This window comes from Arvicanthis niloticus, chromosome 1 (genome assembly GCF_011762505.2).
Source record: "Arvicanthis niloticus isolate mArvNil1 chromosome 1, mArvNil1.pat.X, whole genome shotgun sequence".
NCBI classification, from domain to species: domain Eukaryota; kingdom Metazoa; phylum Chordata; class Mammalia; order Rodentia; family Muridae; genus Arvicanthis; species Arvicanthis niloticus.
Window position 1 is genome coordinate 61,777,369 of NC_047658.1, and position 22,274 is coordinate 61,799,642.

The 22,274-nt window shown below is 37.1% G+C and overlaps 1 protein-coding gene across 24 annotated transcripts in view; it reads left to right on the forward strand.

The window, feature by feature from the left end:
* Positions 1-22,274, forward strand: part of Dlg2 (discs large MAGUK scaffold protein 2) — a 1,841,012-nt gene that overhangs the window by 1,304,740 nt on the left and 513,998 nt on the right. For all 24 annotated transcript variants that reach the window (XM_076937777.1, XM_076937790.1, XM_076937770.1 and 21 more), the window contains one exon: positions 10,742-10,866. In XM_076937777.1, the coding sequence (XP_076793892.1) occupies positions 10,742-10,866 (125 nt within the window). The remainder of the gene's footprint in view (positions 1-10,741; positions 10,867-22,274) is intronic.

Consider the following 22,274-nt stretch of genomic DNA (forward strand, 5'->3'; position numbering starts at 1 on the left):
CCCATTGTTGACTACTAATTAAGAAAATGCTTTACACCTGGATTCTGAAAACACCCAGGACACATTTGAATATTGAGCCACACCTACACTGTTCTCCACCCTAGAACCTGGATAGAGCTCGGATTTTAGAGAGAAAGCATTGGATGCTTTATGTTCTTTTGTTTTCAGGGTCTGACATAATATTGAATCCATAGTAGTTACTCTGATAAATGTGGGACTAGTAAGATGATTCAGCCATTAGCCTTTTTCAGTAAAATTAAGTAACCTCCTTCGCCTGACCTTTCCTTCCTAGCTCAGTCATCCAAATACATTTGATTTTTTTTTTTCTGGTTTAGTTTAACTCAGCAAACATTTACAGAATATTTACTGTCATGAGGAATTGGATGGAATTCAAGAAATGTCATTGGGAATACAGTGGGGAACCATCTTCTAATTTCATAGAATTTAGAGAAAGAAGATATTTGTCTTAGTCATGGTTTCTATTGCTGCAATGAAACACCATGACAAAAAAAAAAAAAAAAAAAAAAGGAGGGGAGGAAAGGGTGTGTTGAACTTATACTTATACTTCCACATTGTTGTTGTCTTAGTTAGGGTTTCCATTGCTATGAAGAGACCATGACCAAGACAGCTCTTATAAAAAACAACATTTAATTGGGGCTGGCTTACTGGTTCTGGGGTTCAGTCTGTTATCACTATGGTGGGAAGCATGGCAGCATCCAGGCAGGCATGGCAAGGGAGGTGCTAAGAGTTCTATATCTTGTTCCAAAAGCAAACAGGAGAAGACTGGCTCCCACATGGCTAGGAGGAGGATCTTATAGCCCACCCCCACAAGGAGACACTTCCTCCAACAAGGCCACACCTACTCCAACAAGGCCATACTTACTCCAATAAGGCAACACCTCCTAATAGTGCCATTCCCTAAGTCAGACATATTCAAACCACCACAGCTGTTCATCACCAAAGACGGTCAGGACAGGGACTTAAGCAAGACTGGAACCTGGAGGTAGGACCTCATTTAGAAGCCATAGAGGGCTGCTGTTACTGGCTTGTTTCACAAGACTTGCTCAGTATGCTTTCCTATAGAACCAAGGACTACCAGCCCAAAGATGATATCACTCACAATGGGCTGGACCTACATTGATCACTAATTTACAGATGGTTTTCATTGAGGCATTTCCTCAATTAAGGCTCTTTCCTCCCTCATGACTTTAGCTTGTGTCAAGGAGACATAAAGCCAACCAGTACAATATTCAAGTAGCCTTGTATTCAATTTGTGTTGTGCACAAAGTTATGCAGAAGCATAGAGGGAAGGAAAGGCAGCTTTGATTCCATGAAACAGCTGAAGAACAAACACATCACAGATAACAGATGAGGTGGAGTTTGTTATTGGAAGATAAATTGAGTACTGAAGAGAGGGAAACCATGCTAGGCAGAAAAGCAGTCTATTCAGTTAAGTGCATGCAAGAATTTAGTCAGTTCCTTCCATATCTATGTACTACATAATTCTGGTGCAGAAAATGCGTAACTGAATTGTGATGCTTTGAATGGATGCTGGCAATAGATAGAATGTGGCAGGTAAGAACATAAGCAAGTACAGTACAATGTGCAGAAATGAGTTGTAGAACTGTTACAAAACTATGTAAAGCAAATGAAAGGGAAATGCAGATCTGTATAGTCAGGCACTCTATGTGCTGGCAAGGGGATACATGAGGCTCCACAGAGAAAGCATAAATGAATCAAGGCAACAGCAAGCAGTTTACAAAAGGCTGACCCTGTCTCTGGCTTGCACATGTTTTCTTTCATCCTCACAATGTTGAGCTGTGTGGCAGCCATGAGAATGTGCTTCGCACTCTGCCAACCACAGGGAACATAATTCACAGGAGCCCAGCTGCAATGCTCTGAAAGCTGAAATTTATTCTGAAGTTTGCCCGAAGGCCATGCTTCCCAAGAGCTGTTCTGAACAGCCAATGACTTGAGTGCTGCAGGGCTGTAGAGGTAGAGTGCATTCTGTGAGATGTGAGATGGAGGATTCATCTAATGTATTTCACAGTGGCAATCTGGGAGATTATCAACTAACCTCCCTCCTAGTCTCTTTCACTTAGTGGGAGTAGGAGTCTCATTGCAGGCTCAGGCCATGGATCTTCAGCCTCTTCTAGCTATTTCCCCCTTTTCATCCACAACTATATACCTTAATAAAATTTCCTCATTAAACCCTGTCTTGACACATCTCAGTGAGATGTGTAGGGGTAAGGGAGAGAGTGTGTGATTGTGAGAGAGAAAGAGGAGGCAGTGTGAGAGAAAGAGAGAGAGAGAGAGAGAGAGAGAGAGAGAGAGAGAGAGAGAAAGACAGAGAGAGACAGACAGAGACAGACAGAGACAGACAGAGACAGACAGAGACAGACAGAGACAGACAGAGACAGACAGAGACAGAGAGACAGAGACAGAGAGACAGAGACAGAGAGGGACAGAGACAAAGAAAGGAAACCCAGAGAGGGTGGGAGAAAGAGAGGGGGCAGAAGAGAGTGGGAGAGAGTCTAACATTTAAAGCTTGATGATACTTCATATAACAAAGAATAATTCCTGGATTCCTTTAAGGAAGAAAAAGAATCATCCAACAGCAGGCCCATGCTCCAGAGTAGCGCCAAAACAAAAGGGCTGAGTGGTGGCTCTCTAATTTGGATTAAAAGAATGACCATGCCCTCCTTGCCCTACTTATGACTATCTCCAATGCACAGACCATTTGCCATTTAGCTTCATTCTTGTTCTTTTGTTTTTATGTCTTCTAGGCCCAACCCCCCTCCTTTATGCCCTTTTTAAACTGTGTGACCTTCATGGACATTTGGGTTTGACAGTCATCCTTTGAGCACACACCTCACTGAGAGGGCAGGGTTAACGTGCTCATGAGATGATGGAGTAGAAGGCATAAAGACTGAAAAGGAAGAGAGGTGAGAACCAATGAAGTCAGAAAGTAGGGAGAAGACACTGGAAGTTGAAAGAAGCTGGCAGTTTTTAAGGAATAGCTTAGATGAACAAGATTCATGCGATGAATAATGTGTGTGGACTGACAAACAAGCAGAAGTCAAGGATGACCATCATGAGATCCCCCACTTCTCTCCTAATTCTGTATGCACACTGCTCTAAACAGAAGTCCTTTTACATGATTTTCTGGGAACTGCAGCAGATGCATCATTGAAAGTAGATGACTTAATGGGGAAATAAGCAAACATCCAATGGCTACCAGTTTAACATTAAGAAATGATCAAGAAACTAAGATACTTTGTTGAAATTTGTAATAAATATGTGTTTGTTTCTAGGGGCATTACAGGTTGTGAGTGTTCCTGTGATATTTTGCAATAACCCTCTTCATTTTACATTCTTGGAGGAAGTTATTACTTAGTGGCTAAAATACAGAAATTCCTCAATGATTCCTGCCAAGTATCAGTTATTCTTTCTCAATGTATCAGTATTTTTCCTTCTCTGTTAGCACCAATGGTTTTCCAAAATTCAATTAATATTCTAAATGAACTTGATTTACTTCTCCCTAATTTACTTCCCCATACTCCATGTGCTATAGTGAGCTCTATGCTAGCCTCCACGGCACCGGCTTCCATCTTGCTGACAACCTTGCAATATGGCCGTTGATATCTCCATTTTACAAAAAAGAAAACTAAACTCAAGTCTTAGAATGGCAGAATGAATAATCAATCTCAGGTCCAAATGGTTCAACTCCACACTTACTTACTAATCAGAATTTTTAAAGTTTTTTCATGATATCAATACACATGATTTCAAGCCTTTCAAAAGGCAAAAAGGCAAAAAAAAAAAAAGTATTTATTACTATTTTAATTATCCCACTGCCAACAAATTAATCTTCAGCTTAGAAGAAGCTGGGTAACATGATAAAAACAGTATTTAGAATCTGAAAAATCTGTCTTTGCATTTTAAATCCAGTGAGCAGTTGCTATGTATATTTAGATAACTCAATCAGGCTTGTGTTTGGGTTCTTAGTATACAAAGACAATAGTGTTACCTCCCAGGTTGGGGATCACCTATGCCACTATTTAGCATGTAATAAAACAAATTTTCCCCTTGAGAATATTTAGATTGTTATTTAGTAATTTGTAGCTTTTTAAACTCCTCTTCTAAGCCAAATATGCTGACAGATTTCTTTAATCCCAGCCACTTGGGAGCTTGAGGCAAGAGTAGGGTAACTTGATGATGTTTTTCTTAAAATAAAAGGGCCAGCAGTGTGGCTCAGTAATGTACTATGTGCCTAGCCTGTGCAAGGTCCTGGATCCAATCTTCAGTACCTATCACCAGACATTGCAGAGGAGAGCAGGGGATGTGAACTCAGGTTTGTGCCACAACTGCTCTGACCCATATCTCCACTGTATGGGTGTTTGATTTCAAGAGTGCATCTGTGGGTATATGTGTGTCAGGGTGTGTGTGTGTGTGTGTGTGTGTGTGTGTGTGTGTGTCAGGGTGTGTATGTGTGTGTGTGTTTGTCTGTGTGTGTGACTGTGTTGTACTTTAGAAAAATAATGCCACAACAAAGTATTGCACATAGCTATGGCTATCTCTATGGGATAAATTTCCAGGATAGGATTATAAAAAATATATAGTATTTTAAATGAGAACTTAATTTCTAAAATACAAAAATTATATATCTATGGAACATTATAAAAAAGGATGAGCTTTTGTTATGATTTATCTTTCTCTTTTTTGCAACTTTTTTGAGGAATAAATTCTTTTAAAAGAGGGGCCTTCCTAGGAACTTGGTGCTTGTAAAACTGGCAGCTATCAGTTGATCTGGTGAGAAGAGATGCCATGGAGCACATGAACCAGGAAGCACTATTTATCTAGACAGTGGCTTATGTTTTTGAGGATAGTCAGCAAATGTGGAAAATTGGTAACCAGGAGAAAAAAATAGCCCATGCCAGTCACATGGGTTAGTCGTGGAATTTGCCCAACCGTAAGTAGACAAAAGCCTGTCTAGAACCCCAAACAGGTGTTGCCCTCACCAGCATGACTCAGTGTCTAGTCTCTGTTGATGGTGTTGATCTTCAACACTCAGTTTATTAGCTACAATTTTCAGGATCTAAGAGTGTCAGCCAGAGGTCAGCTGGTTCCCATGGAGAGATGCCTCTCAGAGGATGAAAGAGATGAGACCTGACCTCACAACCAAAAGCTCTGGGACAGATGTCAGGGGATTGAAATGACTAAGCCATAGAAAGAGGTAAACAGCTCCTCCTTTCACTGGTATCTACTGTGTGTTGCAGGCTGGTGGCAATAGCTAGGAGAGACAGGAAGCGAAGGCAGAAAGCACTTCAAATCAGTTTTTACCTAAATTCAGACAAATGTCTCCTTAAAAAATTGCAGAGACTAATCAGACCCATCTGGAAGACTGATTTTAGTAAGACTACAAAAGCTTTTGAGAATTCTTGAGAACAGGAACACAAAGCAACTTATGTTTATATCTCCATCTTTCCATTGTGGAGTCCCTGTCCATTCATCATTTTTCTTGGTGTGGGATTTGGTTCAGGGAAATGTATAGTAAGGAATAGAAGAACCACCACATGCTCTGTGTTATAGTCAGTACTTTAAACAGTGGTTACGTGTTCCTTTGTTGTTCTCAAAGCAGCTACTTTCAAGATTTGTTGAGTCACAGAATGTTTGAAAAACACAATAGTGACAGTCTTTCCCTTCTAAAATTTCTTCAAACATTTTCTTCTCTCTATTACGAAAGTAGTTTCCTGTATCTAGCCAGTATTCCTAAAGAACCCCTTGAAGTCATCCATTTTCATTCTTGATAGACTCTTGGGTTCTCAGACTTTTTGACTAGTAAGCTACTTTCTGAGTAAAGGCTCTGCCCATTCCTTCAGAACCAGCATGTCCCAAATTTGGATGTTCCTGCATCATAATTCCTTTTGGAGCTAAGCCACAAGCTGAATATTCCAGCTTTACCCTTTTCATTTGTATATTTGTATAGATTAAAGTGACTTCTACTTCCACAATGCATTCCTCAAGGAAGTAGAAACTTCTATTGTGTCCTGTGTGAGTCTTGCCTTTAGTATCACTTCAAGTACAGTCTCTGTAGGTGTTTCAACTAAGTAGTCATTCATAAAATATTGATTGATAGGACTGTGTTCCAGAAAAGTTTCAAAAAATAAAGAAAAACACTAAAGATAAAATAGAAATAGACAACTGCAAATGACAATGTGACCCAAGTTAACATACACATCTCTAAAAATACAAGAGAGAAATGCAGATGACTAGCTACTGAGAATGCATTCCATCCGACAAACTACCAGAATCTGGTTTCAGCCATCAGTGTCAGTCAACTCACCTGACACTCCAACCCTAGGACTACCAACAACCTTTTCAGGCCTCCAGGTACATCAGGCTCGCCTGCAAGAACACACACAAAGATATAGGTATACACACAATCAATTCTAAAAATATTTATAAATAAAATTGCCAGAGACTAGAGAGATTGCTTGATGGTTAAGATATTCACGGCCTTTGAAGAAGATCTGGGTTTAGTTGCTAGCACCCATGTTGTGGCTCATAGCAACCTGTAACTGCAGTCCAGGGATGCTGATGCCCACTTCTGGTCTCCTCAAGCAATGAGCATGTACACAGGGGCAAATGCATACAAGCAGACATTTACATACGCATTAAATAAATCTTTAATAAAAACACATAAAGAAGTGGCCTACTTTGAGAGTTCGGGTGATCATTTAACATTACCTGGAGCAAACTTAATTCAACAGAATCATGGGAAAAAAAAAAACATGATCAAATGAGATTTCTCTTTGGACTAAACCTCACTAGATGTTTCAAAATGTATCTTTTGTGTTACATTTTGAAAAACCTGCCTGAGTAAATGGATCTGCAGATTCAATTCATTTGTTTCTGAAATACCAGTATCATGTCTCACAGATGTATGGAAAAAGAAAAAAATCTAGAATTTTTATAAAAAACATTAAAAACTCTATAAAGGTAAAAGCTAGAACATTGTACTGCTAGGTTTCAATTTATCCTACAAAGGGAAAAAGCATTAAAACAACATGATATCAGATAAAAATAGACATTACAGCCAAAGGATTTAACACATTTACAGTCAATTAATCTTTGAAAAAAGCTCCAAGAGTACATAATGAGAAATAATCTTTTTAATAAATGTTATGAGAAAAACTGGATATACAAGAAAAGTGTAAGGACCCTTATGTTACACCAGCTCAAAACTGATCAAGACTTTAAACATAGGATCAAAAAGTAGAAACCTGCTAAGGAAACATGGTCTAAACTGCATTGATTTGGACAGTCTCGTTTTTCCTTTCCTTTCCATTTCTTTAAATTTAACCCCCCCCAAAACATAGAAAGCAAAAGCATTGAATTATTTATCAAGGGAAGCAGTTAATAATAAAGGCATAGATATGAACTTGAAGGAAATACTTATAAGCTATGTGACATAGGATTAATCCAGAATGTATAGAGATTCAAATGAAAACCACAAATAGTTTCACTGCTCATGCCCTTAAATGGCTGTTAGGAAGACAAAAGAAAGGCTAAAAGAATGTGGGAAGAGGGAGTCTTATTTAGTATTGTTGGGAAAGTAAATTAGTATAATCGGCACTGAAATAGTAGTAACATCCTCAAGAGACTGAAAGCCAAGCTAATAAAAACTCTAGTAGTCCCACTTTTTGTTATTCCCCTGACATCTTGTCATCAGTATGTGGAGATCTCTACATCCTCAAACTGTGCTGTGGAAAATAACAAGCCAGAATTATGGGCACATGCCTGAAATGCCAGAGCTGGGGAGCCTGAGGCAAAAGGATCTTGAGTTCTAGGCCAGATTGGCCAACACAGTAGGATTCTGCCTAAAATAAACAGCCAGCTTTGGAGGTCAGTAAATGAGCATCATGGGGTGGATGAATAAAGATAATTTGGTATGCAATGCTATTCAACCTATAAAGAAGAAATGGTCCTATCATTGGTAATAACAGAATTAGAGAGCACTAAGTAAAATATAAAAATATAAATACTGTATATTCTCATATCTGAATTTAAAGCTAATTGACTCATATAAATAGATGGAAGAATAGTCCTAACCAAACACCAAGGATCAAAGGAATGGATGAAATTAAAGGTTATGATGGGTCAAGCAAGAAAAACTAATTTGATTTTTAGGTCAATTATGCACCATGAGATCTATGGCTGATAAATAAATTCTGCATATTCTAGTGTGCCTGAAACTAAATTTCTAATGTTTCCATCATAAGAAAATGTTAAATATCTGAAGGGATGGGTGTGCAAATAAATTAATCTTTATGGATCACATTTAAAAATCATATTATGACCATATGTCCTATAGCTATAATTGTCAATATATGCTTGAAGAAATATTAGTGACACCAATGCCATCTGAACAATATTATCGAAACTGTGAACAACTGGACTGTGACCAGACAGCAGACTACTGTCACTTTTCTTTGTGTCCCTTGAATGACACAAATCATCTCTTTTCATATCTTTCAGTGCCACCAAGAGTCCTGATGTAGACACTTGGTATACAAATGCTGTGTGATCCAAAGGGATCGCATGCAGTTCGCTATTCTGACTGTCACGACTAAGCTACAGCCATGATCGTCACATGGGCCATTCCCCCTTGCCATTGTTCTTCCCTCTATAGCTTTAGCACACTAAGTTACAGGGTTTGGTTTTCTTTTTGGCTAATCTACTCTACCCTCTCCTCTTTACATGCCTCCTAAATTCACATAGTGACTGCAAGACTCAGCCTAGTAAAAGGTGTCGAACAGATGTCTCATAGCTAGCAAATAAAATGATGATTATGTGGATGATAATAAGTGTCTCTACTTAATGAACACTGGGATTTTTCAAAGGACTCATTATTAGAAAAGATATTAAAGGTATAAACTGGGGCTTTAAAGATTTCTATTTATTATTTATTTATTACATGTATATGAGGAACAGCAGAAGTCAGAAGAGGGTGTTGGATCCCCTGGAGTTGGAATTATAAGTTGTGTGTGTGTGTGTGTGTGTGTGTGTGTGTGTGTGTTCACACGCGCGTCCATTGTTCATATCTCTACACAGGTACACGTGCTGTTGTCTGTCATGTATCTAAAGGTGTCCACATAAAATATAGGATTTTACCTGTTTTTGACTAATTTTAAATTTTAAGCTTCCAATATAAATATCCAACTGTGGAAGGAACCCTCAAAAATTCACTTTTTTAACATTTATAAATAATAATTTTTTAAAAAGTACTAAGCCAGGGCTGGAGAGATGGCTAGGTGCTCAGGTTTGATAGTCCTCATCTAGGAAGAAGTCTTCAGCTTGGTTTCCCAGCACACATGGTTATACACCTACCCACTTACAGCCTCAGCAGTGCTCATGGGGAGAGAGACAGGATGGCAAGGGTTTCTTGGCCAGTCAGCCAGCCTCGGTCTAAAATGACAAACTTCAGGTTCAGTAAGACCTTGTCTCAGGGGACATGTAGAAAGCCTCCACCATTCTCCTCTGGTCTCTTCAAATACAAGTATGTGTACTGCCACTCCATGTGCCCACACCAAAAATATTGCTGGACATTACCTTGACATTTATTGTAGCATAACTATCAACATATATCTGACTTTGTCTTGACATTGGGGTTTTATGACTAATTGAGTGCCCTAATTAATTTCTCTGGTTTGAGTATTATTTTTTTTTTACTCTTTATCTGTTTTTTTATCCCAGAGTGGAACTTAATCAAGCAATCATAAATTAAGATATCTATATGTGTTGCACTAGCATGAACAAAATATCTAGCAGCAGACCAATGATGACATATGATCTTAATGAGATATTACTTTGCCACTTAAAATAGTTAAGTTTAAAAGTACCTAGATATGGGGAAAGGACTAAAGTAAAGTGTGAACTAGAACAACATCAGAACACAATTATGGAAACAGAATGTAACCATGGTGATATGGATTAAAGAGAATATGTAAATAAGAAATGTTTGGAGATGATAAGTGAATTTTGAGGGATCTTTCAGTCTGCCTTATTTTTGGAAGACATGCATATTGGATGTCAATTACTGTAATCTAAAAAAATATGAAAACTTTTATCAGAAAGTCTACTGCTCAAACTTTCATGCTGAAGAAGTAACACATGGCTTGTCTGTTGCCACTGCAAATGAAGTTTGTTCAGCACTGGAAGTCTCTCATGTGTCCTTGCTCTAGAAGGGGGGCCTGCCTTCTGACATCCAAGTGTGTTACATTGGAACCCATTTGTCTAATGAATAATCCATAAAGCAACGAACCAACAGGGCAACATCATACTAATTTATCTATTCCATCACATCTTGGTTTTTATATAACTACTTTCGGTTTCTCATGTGAATGTATATTTTCATAGCCGATATTCTAAAAATCCTTCAAATGCCCCATGTGCTTTAAGATTTCTTTTCTTATTAATTGATAATGGTTATTTTAACTGCCACATAAAGGAATCATTTTTTAAGTAAAAATTACACCACTTCTTGAGTTATTGCAAAGCAAAGACAGGAGAGTTCCTCTGACCTTGCTGTGTCTGCTGACAGCAAGCTTTCTGGCTTTGTGGGTAAGACTGCTATCACCAAATTTCCATTTGAGTAGTAACATGATAACACAAAGAGCCGGGGGACTAGGTTTTAGATGACAGCACATCATTTAATATCCACTTATTGTTTCTACAGGGAAATTCAGGTCTGGGATTCAGTATTGCTGGAGGGACAGATAATCCCCACATTGGAGATGACCCTGGCATATTTATTACGAAGATTATTCCAGGAGGTGCTGCAGCAGAGGATGGCAGACTCAGGTAAAGATCAAAAGCATTAAAATGACTCGAGTAGTTGATCCACTGCATCAGGTAGTCACATTTGTACCTTTGGAGAATGGTAATTCTACACAATTTCTGGACTTGGAAGGTTATCAAGGCTTTCTGTAGTGATGCTACAAATCTCTCTGTACTTGCTGAATTTCAAGTCGTATCTAATTTGTGCATGTTGATAGCTAACAACTGTGACATTGGGCCAGACACTGTAAGGAGGGGTTATAAGAATATCTTTGATTCTCATGTGGTCCTATGTCTACTTGGAAAGAATGATAATAATATGAATTAAGTCAACAATAGAGTATCTAGAATCAACATTGTACATTAGGAACTCGGGGACTGTTATAAGCACGAATATAGAAAGAAGCTTTCACAGGGTTTTCTATAGATGTTTAGAGAAACTGCCTCATTGGAACATTCTAGATCTTAAAACATAATTAGATAATACATTAAGATACTGCATAAAACTGAACTAAGACATGGAGAAAGAACAAGTTGTCTGGGAGACTAGAATGAATGCTGCTTTGTTTGGAAAAAACACTGTGTACTGAGTTAAATGGATGGAACAGAAACAAGACAGCACCTAGGGACAAAGCAGTAGCAATTGGAGCCTGGCCCTGCTCTTTTAGAACCTAGAAATGAGTTGTAGAAGTAAAAATCACCCACATAGAGAAAATAATAAGTAATGTACAATACAACCAGGAATTAAGAATAACCTCTAAAAGGCACAAAACTTAAGGGCTCAGAAACTTACAGAAGCCATCCAATATACATAACATATAACAAATATATAATATATAATAAATAACATATATATGTATATAATAATATATAATAAATAAAATATATTACAAATAACCATATCTGCTTATAGATCCATATAGGTCAAGAAGATGCAATTGTATCAATAGATTCTTTTTTATTTTTAAACAAAATCTCTCAATATAGGCAAGAATGCCCTCACATGTGGTACTATTGTTTCAACCTGTCAAATCCTGGGGTTACAATGGCATGCCACTCTACCTGGTTATATCTTTATATTACCTGTGATGAAGATATAAACAGTTCAATAAATGCATGCTAATGCATATCTGTGATGCTAACAAATAGAAGAAAAAGAGGTAAAATTGACATTGAAGATAGCAACGATGTTACAAGAGGTAACTTATGGGGATTATTGAAGATTATAAGGAAGATTCTTCAAGAAGGGTTGCTAAGTTTCAGATTTTACAGTAGGAAAAAGAAAAGGGACACATTCCTGGATACAACAGGAACAACTGGGACCCTATAGCTAAGAATTGATGAGATGTAAAGATTAAATCATTACTAAGAAAAAATATCACCACTGAGATGCATTCTGGCTAAAGGGACTTGGCAAAGTCCTGGCTGAAGGAAGGCCAGAGTGACAAGATATTAAAGGGCAGAATGTAAGGTAGTCAACCAGATATCAAGGGTGAGAGAATTCTGCCAAATCAATTCAGTACCGTTCTTGCTGAGACTGGACAGAGTGGGCCAAAGCTAAAGCTCATGGTCAAGGCCTCCAGGAAGTAAACTAATAGGAACCTTTCTCTGGTTTGCGAAAGAAGTCTGTCCACAGTTAAAGCAGGTCCTGTAGGTTACGGCGGCATTGGCCAGCATGGCATTGCATTGGGAAATGTGACTTGAGTAACAGGAACACAAACCTCAGACCCTTGCTCAGTGGGTTTTCATTTCACATGAATAACTTAGTCTTCTAAATTTTTTTGAAATAGGCAAAGATACCCATTCCATATCAGACTGTTCTGATACAGTGATTACATTAGACAGGTGCATCTTTGCAGCTTGTTGAGAAGAGCTGTATTTTTTCAGGTTCATTTGCATATGATTTCATCCAAAAAGACTTCTGAACATCCTTCCAGGGAATGCATGCTTTATGACAATCAAATTTCCAAGTTTAACTGAGTGATTTTCAGAGAAGAAATACCCATGTTGAATAGGGAGAGTTTCAAAACACATATGTAATTGTAATTCTCTAAGTCAAGGAGAGATTGTGTTTGCTGGTGTTGAATCCTAGGCAAGCTCCAGTATATGTGTTTAGACATAAGCTAAGTGTGGTAACTTATATTGTAGAATTATGATGCCTATAATTCTAGCATTTGAAATGCTGAGGCAGGAGGATTATCATGAATTTCAGTCCAGCCTCAGCTAAAATGTGATTTCTGAGCCAACCTAGGCTACAAAATGAGACTCTGCTTCAAAAAGGGGGGTGGAGCAGGCCAAAAAAAAAAAAAAGAAAAAAAAAGAAAAAAAAAAGAAAGCAGACTGGTTATATGAATAATAATTTAGAAACTTTTGGGCCTTGATCATCATCCTCAACTATTTGCTATCTGAAACAGAAGGATCTTTCACCTTCCTAGTAAATTCTTCCACTGGGTTTGAGGTACAAGAGTTTTTATGTTACATGCTTGCTCTGAGATTAAAAAAAAACAATAATAACATTTCTGAGAGTACCACCTTTTGTTGCCTACAAATCATGAGTGGAAATCTCATGTCTTTAGAAATGGAAAGTTTCTTTTCTTGGAACTTAATTCCCTAGTTGCACATAATCCCAAAAAGCAACATTTGTAGAACCTTCATTATACATAAAGTGTTCTTATTTATATGCTAGTCCACAATTTCCTTCATTCTGATCTCTGTTTCTTCGCCCTTGTTCTGGCTTCCCAGGCTCTGTGTATCACCTCCCATGATTGTGCACTGAAAAACCTGGAAAATTCTGTTCCATGCTTCTCCCTGAAACAATAAGATATATCTACTCCCTAATCTAAAGTACATTCTTTGTCTGTATGAAGAAAGTTCTTGGGTCTCTCCTTTATTTTGGTAGAGCCTTCAAATATTATTTAGGTTACACCCTTCCATGTTCTTGACTGACGTAGAGACATCTAGAGCTCAAAAATAACTATCAGCTGAAAATCTGGATTGTAGTTTAATTATAGATTATTAAAATAATGGAGGTAATTATATCCAAGACCAACATTTTATAGAGGGGAAATTGAGGCCCAGAAGAATGACACCTTAAAAGATAAAGCATTTGGCATGAAACATCAAAGTGTTTTGATTCAAATAATGAGCTGCCTGAAGTATTACCAAGAGGTAATAATACACAGGTCCAAACTAATCCCACACAAGCATTTTCTCAGTATGACAGGAGCAGCTTATAAAGCTGAAGTGACAAGATCCAAGGGCTACTTTTGACTGACCACTTGTCACAAGAACATAGAGAAAAATGCCTTGTCCAGATTCTCAGAATCCATGGGTTAAAACACTTATTACTAACAGACTTGACCTTGGAGGAATGAAACTTTCCTCACAGGTGTTTCTCATCTGTCAGATGGTGAGAGTACCATCACTTAGTGACTTAAGTCACTAAGGTGTTCTGAAGATACACTGATATTACTGAAGTCCAAAACACATAATAAACACATAAGAAATTCTAATAATACTCTTCTTTCTCCTTATCTGCCTGTCTCCATGGTCTTCAGTCTCCGTATGCTCTATGTCCTTCCAAAGCTTCTTGTTCCTATCTTTTCAAGTTCCCCCTTTTCTTGGTTACAGTATGGCATGATATTAAAGGTAACTTTAAAATGGAAATGACATCAAATTAAGCTGCTAAATGTCTAGTGAATGTCTAGGCAGTAATGGACTAGGAATATGTAAGTGTGTGTGTGTGTGTGTGTGTGTGTGTGTGTGTGTGTGTGTTTGCCTGCATGTGTCTAGAAATCTTAAAAACATGAGAAGCTTTCTTGTGCATGCTAAACTATACCCAACACAACTTGTTTATGAAACCTTATAGCACAGGTAAAGTGAAAAATGGACTTCTCCCCACATAAACTAGACTCCAAGCCGAGGTCCAGTCTCATTCATTCCCTCAGAAAATAGTTCGATATTTAATGTAAGAAGACCTCAGTTTCATGGTCTACTTGTTAGTTATATGGCCTTGGGCCATTTTGAAGTCTTTTGTTTTATAGTTGTCTTACTAGTACATTTGACAGATGGCCATGTGGCTCAAGAAGCTTATGCAGACAATTACCTGAAAGGGTAGATTTATAAATTGAGAGATGCAAATCTAATTCAGTTACCTGGAGATCTATCAACTCATCAGAATGCTGAACTTGAGCACCAAGCCTTCAGAAGCTAAGAATAAACTCAATGCTAGGAATAAGGGTCCTATGATGACCCCTAGTTGGGTCATATAATGAAGGTCATTATTATAGCCTCCCAATAGACAGAGCCATGTGGAATGCTCTTGCTTAGATCAATGATGATAGACATTTCTCAAAATGTTGTCATTATTCCCCATGCTCACACATACACATGGCAAGCAGTGGTAGATTTCTCTTTCTTTGGCACTTACTTAATTGGCAGTAAGGTGTAACTTAGAAGAACTTACTAGGCATCGGTACTTTGCCTTTAAAAGCAGCCATTAAGATTTGATAGCATCCCTTGGCTTTAAAGATTAGCCTGTGATGGAAAGAGCACTAGTTTTTTTCTTCCAGAAAAATAGATACATTTCCATCTTCTAAAGACTATGTTTTATTTCTGTCTTTGTATTTGAATCATAAAATGATGCCCTCAGCATAGCCTGAAGTCCCTAGATTCCCAATGACCAAATTTGACATATCTTCCTGGAAAAAAGCTATCACATGACATCCTTTGCTTGGCCATGCAGCAATGACATTTTGCACAATGGTGCATTTATTAAACCTGTCTACAGCATAAAAACAGAATGCAGAAGAGGGCTGCTTGCCAGCTCCTGACAAGTGACACAATTTAATCTCCTAGCTCTAGACACAATCATTTCTATTTCTTGACAGAATGAAAAAAATGTGTTATTTTCTTTAGGTGTATTGCTTCATTTATTACCTCTATTTCTGTTTACAGGTAATGGTGCTTATAAAATCCAAATTTGTATTTTAAAAATGTGTATGCTCAAACAGTAATGTTAATTATACTAATATCTCACCCTTTGGACATTGACTAGAATCCATTCTCTGTGTATAAATGACAACATTGTCTTTTTTTTTTTTTTACTGTCCTTGAACAGTCATACCTTATGTGGTTTCATTGATGTATATTCATTAAGTTACAGATGATTTAAGATAAGAACATGTGACAAAAGAAAAGGAAAAGAAAAAGGAAACAAATAGAGAAGAGGAAAAAAGAGAAATAAAGACAAATAAATAAAGATGGATAATAAGTAGAAAATGAAAATATCATATAAGTAGGAAGTGAAGAAAATGAACTTAGATTCAGATTTTTGTCTGAAAGTCATAAGTGCCAAATTGAACAAAGAGAATAGTTTCCAGGAAGCTCACATTGAAGAACATACTTTGAGGCAGTCTAAGGAAACAAAATATTCCCAGCAAGTGAAATAATATAAGAGATCACTCCACTACTAGAGTACCCTCTATTTTGAAGCTCTGTGAATGTCTATGATTGCAAATAAAAACTTCATGAGTCACCCTGTACATTTCCATCTAACACAACCCAACTGGCTATGGTATTCCAATGACTATGCTTATATTAAAATTTCTATTCAAAAGTAGAGACTTGTGGTGCTTTCAGAGTTGAGTCAGCTTTTTTTTTTTTTTTTTTTTTTTTTTTTTTTTTTTTTTTTTTTTAATTTCTATTATGGTGTCAAATCCCATCACAAACCTGGCTGTGACTTTGAGCTGAAGATTTCCATGAGAAGTGCCTTGACCACTGTTGAAGGCAAATGGCAACCAGTAGCCTCATTGACACTGAAAATGATTAGAATTTCAGTTGACTCATAGATTGTCCCCTTTCATCTCTAGCCAAATAAAATAAAATAGAGGAAGGGGTGACAGTCCTGTCCTTTCTTTGGTTTCATCTTACTCATATTATCAGACATAGTGTGTGGATAACCTACTTGGACAACAGAAAGGAACCTCTTTCTGAAAGTAATCTTGAAGTGACTGTCAGCAGTAAGTCCCCAACAGCTGAATACTTCATGAGAAAATTTGTAAGTACTTCTGTGAAGACATCAGGTGTTCACCTGTCATCTTTCAGAGCTTTAGGAAACCCCTCAAGTATTCCTCCCTTTTGGCCTCTTGCTAAATACTTGGATATAAGATACATGAAATATTTTTGCACCAAGCAAGTTTTGGTTTGTTGTTCTTGTTAGAATACTGGTTTTGATAGTTCTGAATATCTAGATGCTAAAAAATAAATCTGAGTCCTTATTTCACACCATACACAAACATTACCAACATGATTCATAAACCTAAACATATAAGCTAAAATTATGAAACTATAAAAGAATATGAATAAATCATTAAGATCTTAAACTAGGCAATGGTTTCCCTATATGGTATCAAAAGGACAAGCAACAACAAAAAAAAAAAAAAAAAGATAAATTAGATTTCACCTAAAATTTTTTTAAATTTTTTTTATTATTTTATTTATTTACATTTCAAATGTTATCCTCCTTCCCAGGTTCCCCTTCACAATGCCTCCTCTCTCTGCCTCTATGAGGGTACTCCACCACCTACCCACCCACTCCTGCCTTGGCACTCTAGTGTTCCCCTACCCTGGGTCATCAAACCTCCACAGGACCAAGGGCCTCCTCTCCCACTGATGCCAGATAAGGCCATCCACTGTTCCATATCCAGCTCGAGCCATATGGGCTCTTTGGTTGGTGGTTTAGTCTCTGGAGCTTTGGGGGGCATGATTGGTTGATATTGTTGTTCTTCCTATAGGGTTGCAAACCCTTACTAAAACATTTTCTTGGTTTCAAAATACATTGTAAAGGTTAAAAGCAATCTTTCAAAATAGGAGAAAAATATTTCAAATAACATATTTGACAATAGTTTTATTTATAAAAACTACTCTGCCATTCTTTTCTGTTATGAAATATTTACAAATTCCTTTCTCACATCATTGTCCATCTAAAGGAGTGATTCACTGCATTTTAAGCTCACTTTATCTGTTTAATCACTTTATTATTTAATTAACACATGTTAATCCTACTCTTCCCCAGCCTGAAGTCCCTCCTGATCCTGTCCCCTCCTTATCCACCCTGCTTTAAGTTCCTATTTATCCACCCTACTTTAAGTTCTTTCTCAAAAAAAAAAAAAAAAAAAAAAAAAAAAAATAGTATTTCACCAAGTTCTTGCATCCATTTACCTGGGAGATGACACTTTGTTTCAGGCTCCATGACTGCCTGAGTAACCTTTTACATACACAAATATCAATCCATGTCCCTATTTCCTAAACTTGGCAGCAGATATTTGATCTTATGCCCCAGATATTAAAATGTCAACCCTATAAGTACTATCCAAGAGTTTTTGTGTCTGTTTTCAAAGCTGAACATAAATTGCAGGGTTCCTTTAAAAGTCAGGAGAATTGATTCAGTGTATTTCATGAAATCTAGTTACCCGATTAGACTGGAGTGGTGGATACAAAACAGAATAATTTATTGCCTCTTTACTGACTAACGATGGGATTGCTAAGACACAGATTCAATGTGTATATCCCTAAAACTGACTTCATGTACTCTAAAGGTTCTTATTAACTCTGGGTCCTGCTGTGTGCATAGGGAGAAATTTCTAGCATTTCTTTTAGATCTGTAACTAGCTCAGAATAAAAGATAACAAGAGCCTTACACTGTTTTCCTGAACTTGAAGATCTGGAGACCTTTTCTAGACAGGAGGCCCTAGAAAGGTTACAGACCTTCTCATTGCAGCATCTTTAGTCATAAAATGAGCACTGCAGAATTTTTAGAGTTTTTCATTTCAATATTTTATTCTAATTGCCTGATGATTGTTGAGAACCTGAGAAGTTCAGAATATTATCGTTGCTGAAAAATTAAGTTTTTGTTCAGAATGAATTTCCAGTTCTCAGAAGACCTAGTCCTTAAGGCATTTTTATAGCCAAGAGTTGGTTTAAACTTTATACACCACACCACTAATTTTTATGCATTTCTAATATCCTCTCAAGAAGACATGTTGCCATTCTAATATTCTGAAACCATATTTGATTCATATTGCAGTAACTTTATAGTGTCATTGGGAGCAATCCCAGGACAATGAAGCAGGGGAGAGAAGAGGAGGTGCCCTCAAATGTCCTCCTGACTTCCAGTTTAAGGGTAGTCTTGGTTATTATCAGGATTGGTTTTCTGATGAAATTACATATTCTACCATATTTTTTTTTAGAATGAAGTAAGGTCTGTGCAGGGTTCAAGTCACTGCAAACAAGCTTAACAGTTAGATAGTAAAATCAGAAAAGTGGTAGAGCTCCTGGATTCCTTTCTCCATTTGGGGAGGGAGGGAACAGATTTAGGGCAAGGCACTAGTTAAACTGGTAAGAGCAAATTTTATATGAGGACTATTGCTGCACGGAAAAAGAGACTTCACTATAGAAATGAGGTCATTTCTAAACCCCACATAGAGAAATGGAGACTTACAGACAAGGAACTGGTTCCTGTTTGTTAACAGAGAATAGATAGGAGAAAGCACTGGGGGGTAAGAGGAGAAAGAGAGATGCTTGCTAAATCGACCTAACAGGATAATTTCTGAAGGCTTAGATGATCAGATACTGGAGTGAGGGGTTCTTCTTAAGCTGCTTTGGCAGGATTTTTGCTAAAAACAGCCATGCAAGTCTAACAAGGGTGGACACCGAAACTCAAGGTCAGAGCCTCATTGAGAAGGAACCTGCCTAAAGTGCACTTACAGAGTGGACTTCAATTTCAATCAGGTTACAGAATGGTAAGGCTGTTAACACAGACTTTGGCAGAAGTGAGGCAATAGTTCCAAGAAGTCTCACATGCATGATCTTTGTTAGAGGGTTACCTGCGTCCTCCACAAAATATGCTACATGGTTCTCCCAAACTACCCATGATGCCACCTGATCAGGGAAAACAAATTATACTTTCGTTTCCATAAAGAGGTGAAGTTGAAAACCTGATTCAAATTAGTTTATGCAGACTCCTCATAATTCAACATTAGGAACACTCAGCACCTGGAAAGCACCTTGGGTCCCAGCCTTACCTCCCACTGCTTTCTTCCTCGCAACAGCTTCCTCCTTCCCTGAGAAGGCCCTCAGAACTTGTGTACAGTGCTACAAAAGCACAATGCACTCCTTTGGCTAGGCATATACCCAACTACATCTACTTGAGCATGATAGGAATAAATTCCAGGGATTTGCCTTACCTTGGGCTTACAGATTCTTCTTGCAAAGACCATTGATTTCTTAACCATAACATTTTTTTTAACTAACCCCTTAACTGTTAACTGGAAAGTATAATAAAGAAAATACAACCATATTTTTAGGCCCAATAAAAATAAAATTTATATGTACATATGTTGTCTGTATAGTACTGGCTTTTAGAACATTTTATACTGAGTTTATAATGTTAACTCCTGATGTCATCTGAAATACAAATGTTTGGTTTTTTCTCTTAATGATACCTAAATTATTTGCTTTACATGACTGCCATTTTATTGGAATATACATCTTAGGAAAGAAACTATGAGACTTTTTAATTCCCCTTAATACAGAAACATTCACATTGTATCCAATGTGTTCCTGTTTGTTGATTAATCTACTTATTATAACATTCAGTTCTATATCTTATGATAGTAGAAACTTAAATCTACTTATAGTAGTCTCTTTTTCTTAGCTTATTACAGATTTGTCACTATGCTCATTACTTATGAATAGCAGAGACTCCAAAATCTTTTTCAATACAACATGAGATAGCAGTTATTTAAAGAGGATTAACTGAGCCTATATATAAGAATCCTTGAAAACAAAGCCCTCCCTACCAACATGCAAGTTACAATATTAAAAGCTAAAAGTAGTGGAACTGGAGAAATGGGTCATAAGCAAGAGCATGTCCTACTTTTGTAGAGTACCCAAGCTTTGTTCCCAGCATGCATATCAGGCAGCTCACAACCTACTGAGGCACCTACACTCATGTGCATATACATACCCACATGTAGAAACACACACAATTAAAACTAAAATAAATCTTTAATAAAACTAAACACACACACACATATGTATATATGCCAAAGTGGCATGTAAATCATTTTATGAGAAAATTACTAAGTGGTGTGGATTACAACCTAGTCATAAAACAGCCCAGTATCAAAAGATAATAAGAATCCAATAACTTTGTACTTGAAGATAATTTGTATAAAATAATTCATGTTTCTTACAGAAACTTTTGAAAATACAAGTATTTCTTAATTAAGCTAAAATCATTAATAATTTCATCACCAATCTATCTATTTATTAAATTCTCACATCTAAGTACATGATTTATTTTTTTTCCCTTTGGTGTGTTTGTGTGTTATGCTGGATGTTTTTTCTTTTCTCTTGATGATACCTAAATTATTTGCAGTTCTCAAAAGACCTAGTCCTTAAGGCATTTTTATAGCCAAGAGTTGGTTTAAACTTTATACACCACACCACCACTAATTTTTATGCATTTCTAATATCCTCTCAAGAAGACATGTTGCCATTCTAATATTCTGAAACCATATTTGATTCATATTGCAGTAACTTTATAGTGTCATTGGGAGCAATCCCAGGACAATGAAGCAGGGGAGAGAAGAGGAGGTGCCCTCAAATGTCCTCCTGACTTCCAGTTTAAGGGTAATCCTGGTTATTATCAGGATTGGTTTTCCAATGGAATTACATATTCTACCATTATACCTCGTTGTGAGTGGGGTATATGTATTTATCACTATAGGTATATGAATGTGCGCGCGCGTGTGTGTGTGTGTGTTTGTGTGTATGTGTGTGTAGGTTAGAGGTTAATAACCATTATCTTTCTCAATCACTCACTCCCTTTACTTTTTGAGACAAGGCCTCCCACTGAACCTAAACTTCATGGATTAGGGGAGACTGACTGGACACTAACCTTCAAGATCCCACCGGTCTCTTTGTACCCCCATCTCAGTACCGGGGATAAATGATGAAGAAACAAAAATAAATAAAATAATTTTTGAAAAGAAAGAACAGCTTTCCCCCAAATAAAACCAACTTCTAAAATAAAAGTGAGAATCTCCATGTGGGTCTAACACTTGAGTAAGAACTTAAAAAAAAAATCCACAATCCAGTGACCTAGATTTGGTCTGTAAAAACTAATTTTGTCCATACCACTGTGTATATACAAGTTAATGTGATCATTTGAATGTAGACATTAGAGCTACAATTTATAGTCTGAAATACGTCAGTAATAATTAAAATGTGTATATAAATGTTTCTTCCTCTACCTTCAGTTCATCCATCTTCATTATTGTAATCCAGTTTAGTAACAGATCACTAAAGAGAAAGGTGAAAATTTAAAAAATAAAACAGTATTGCTTTATTCTAGAGGAAAATAAATA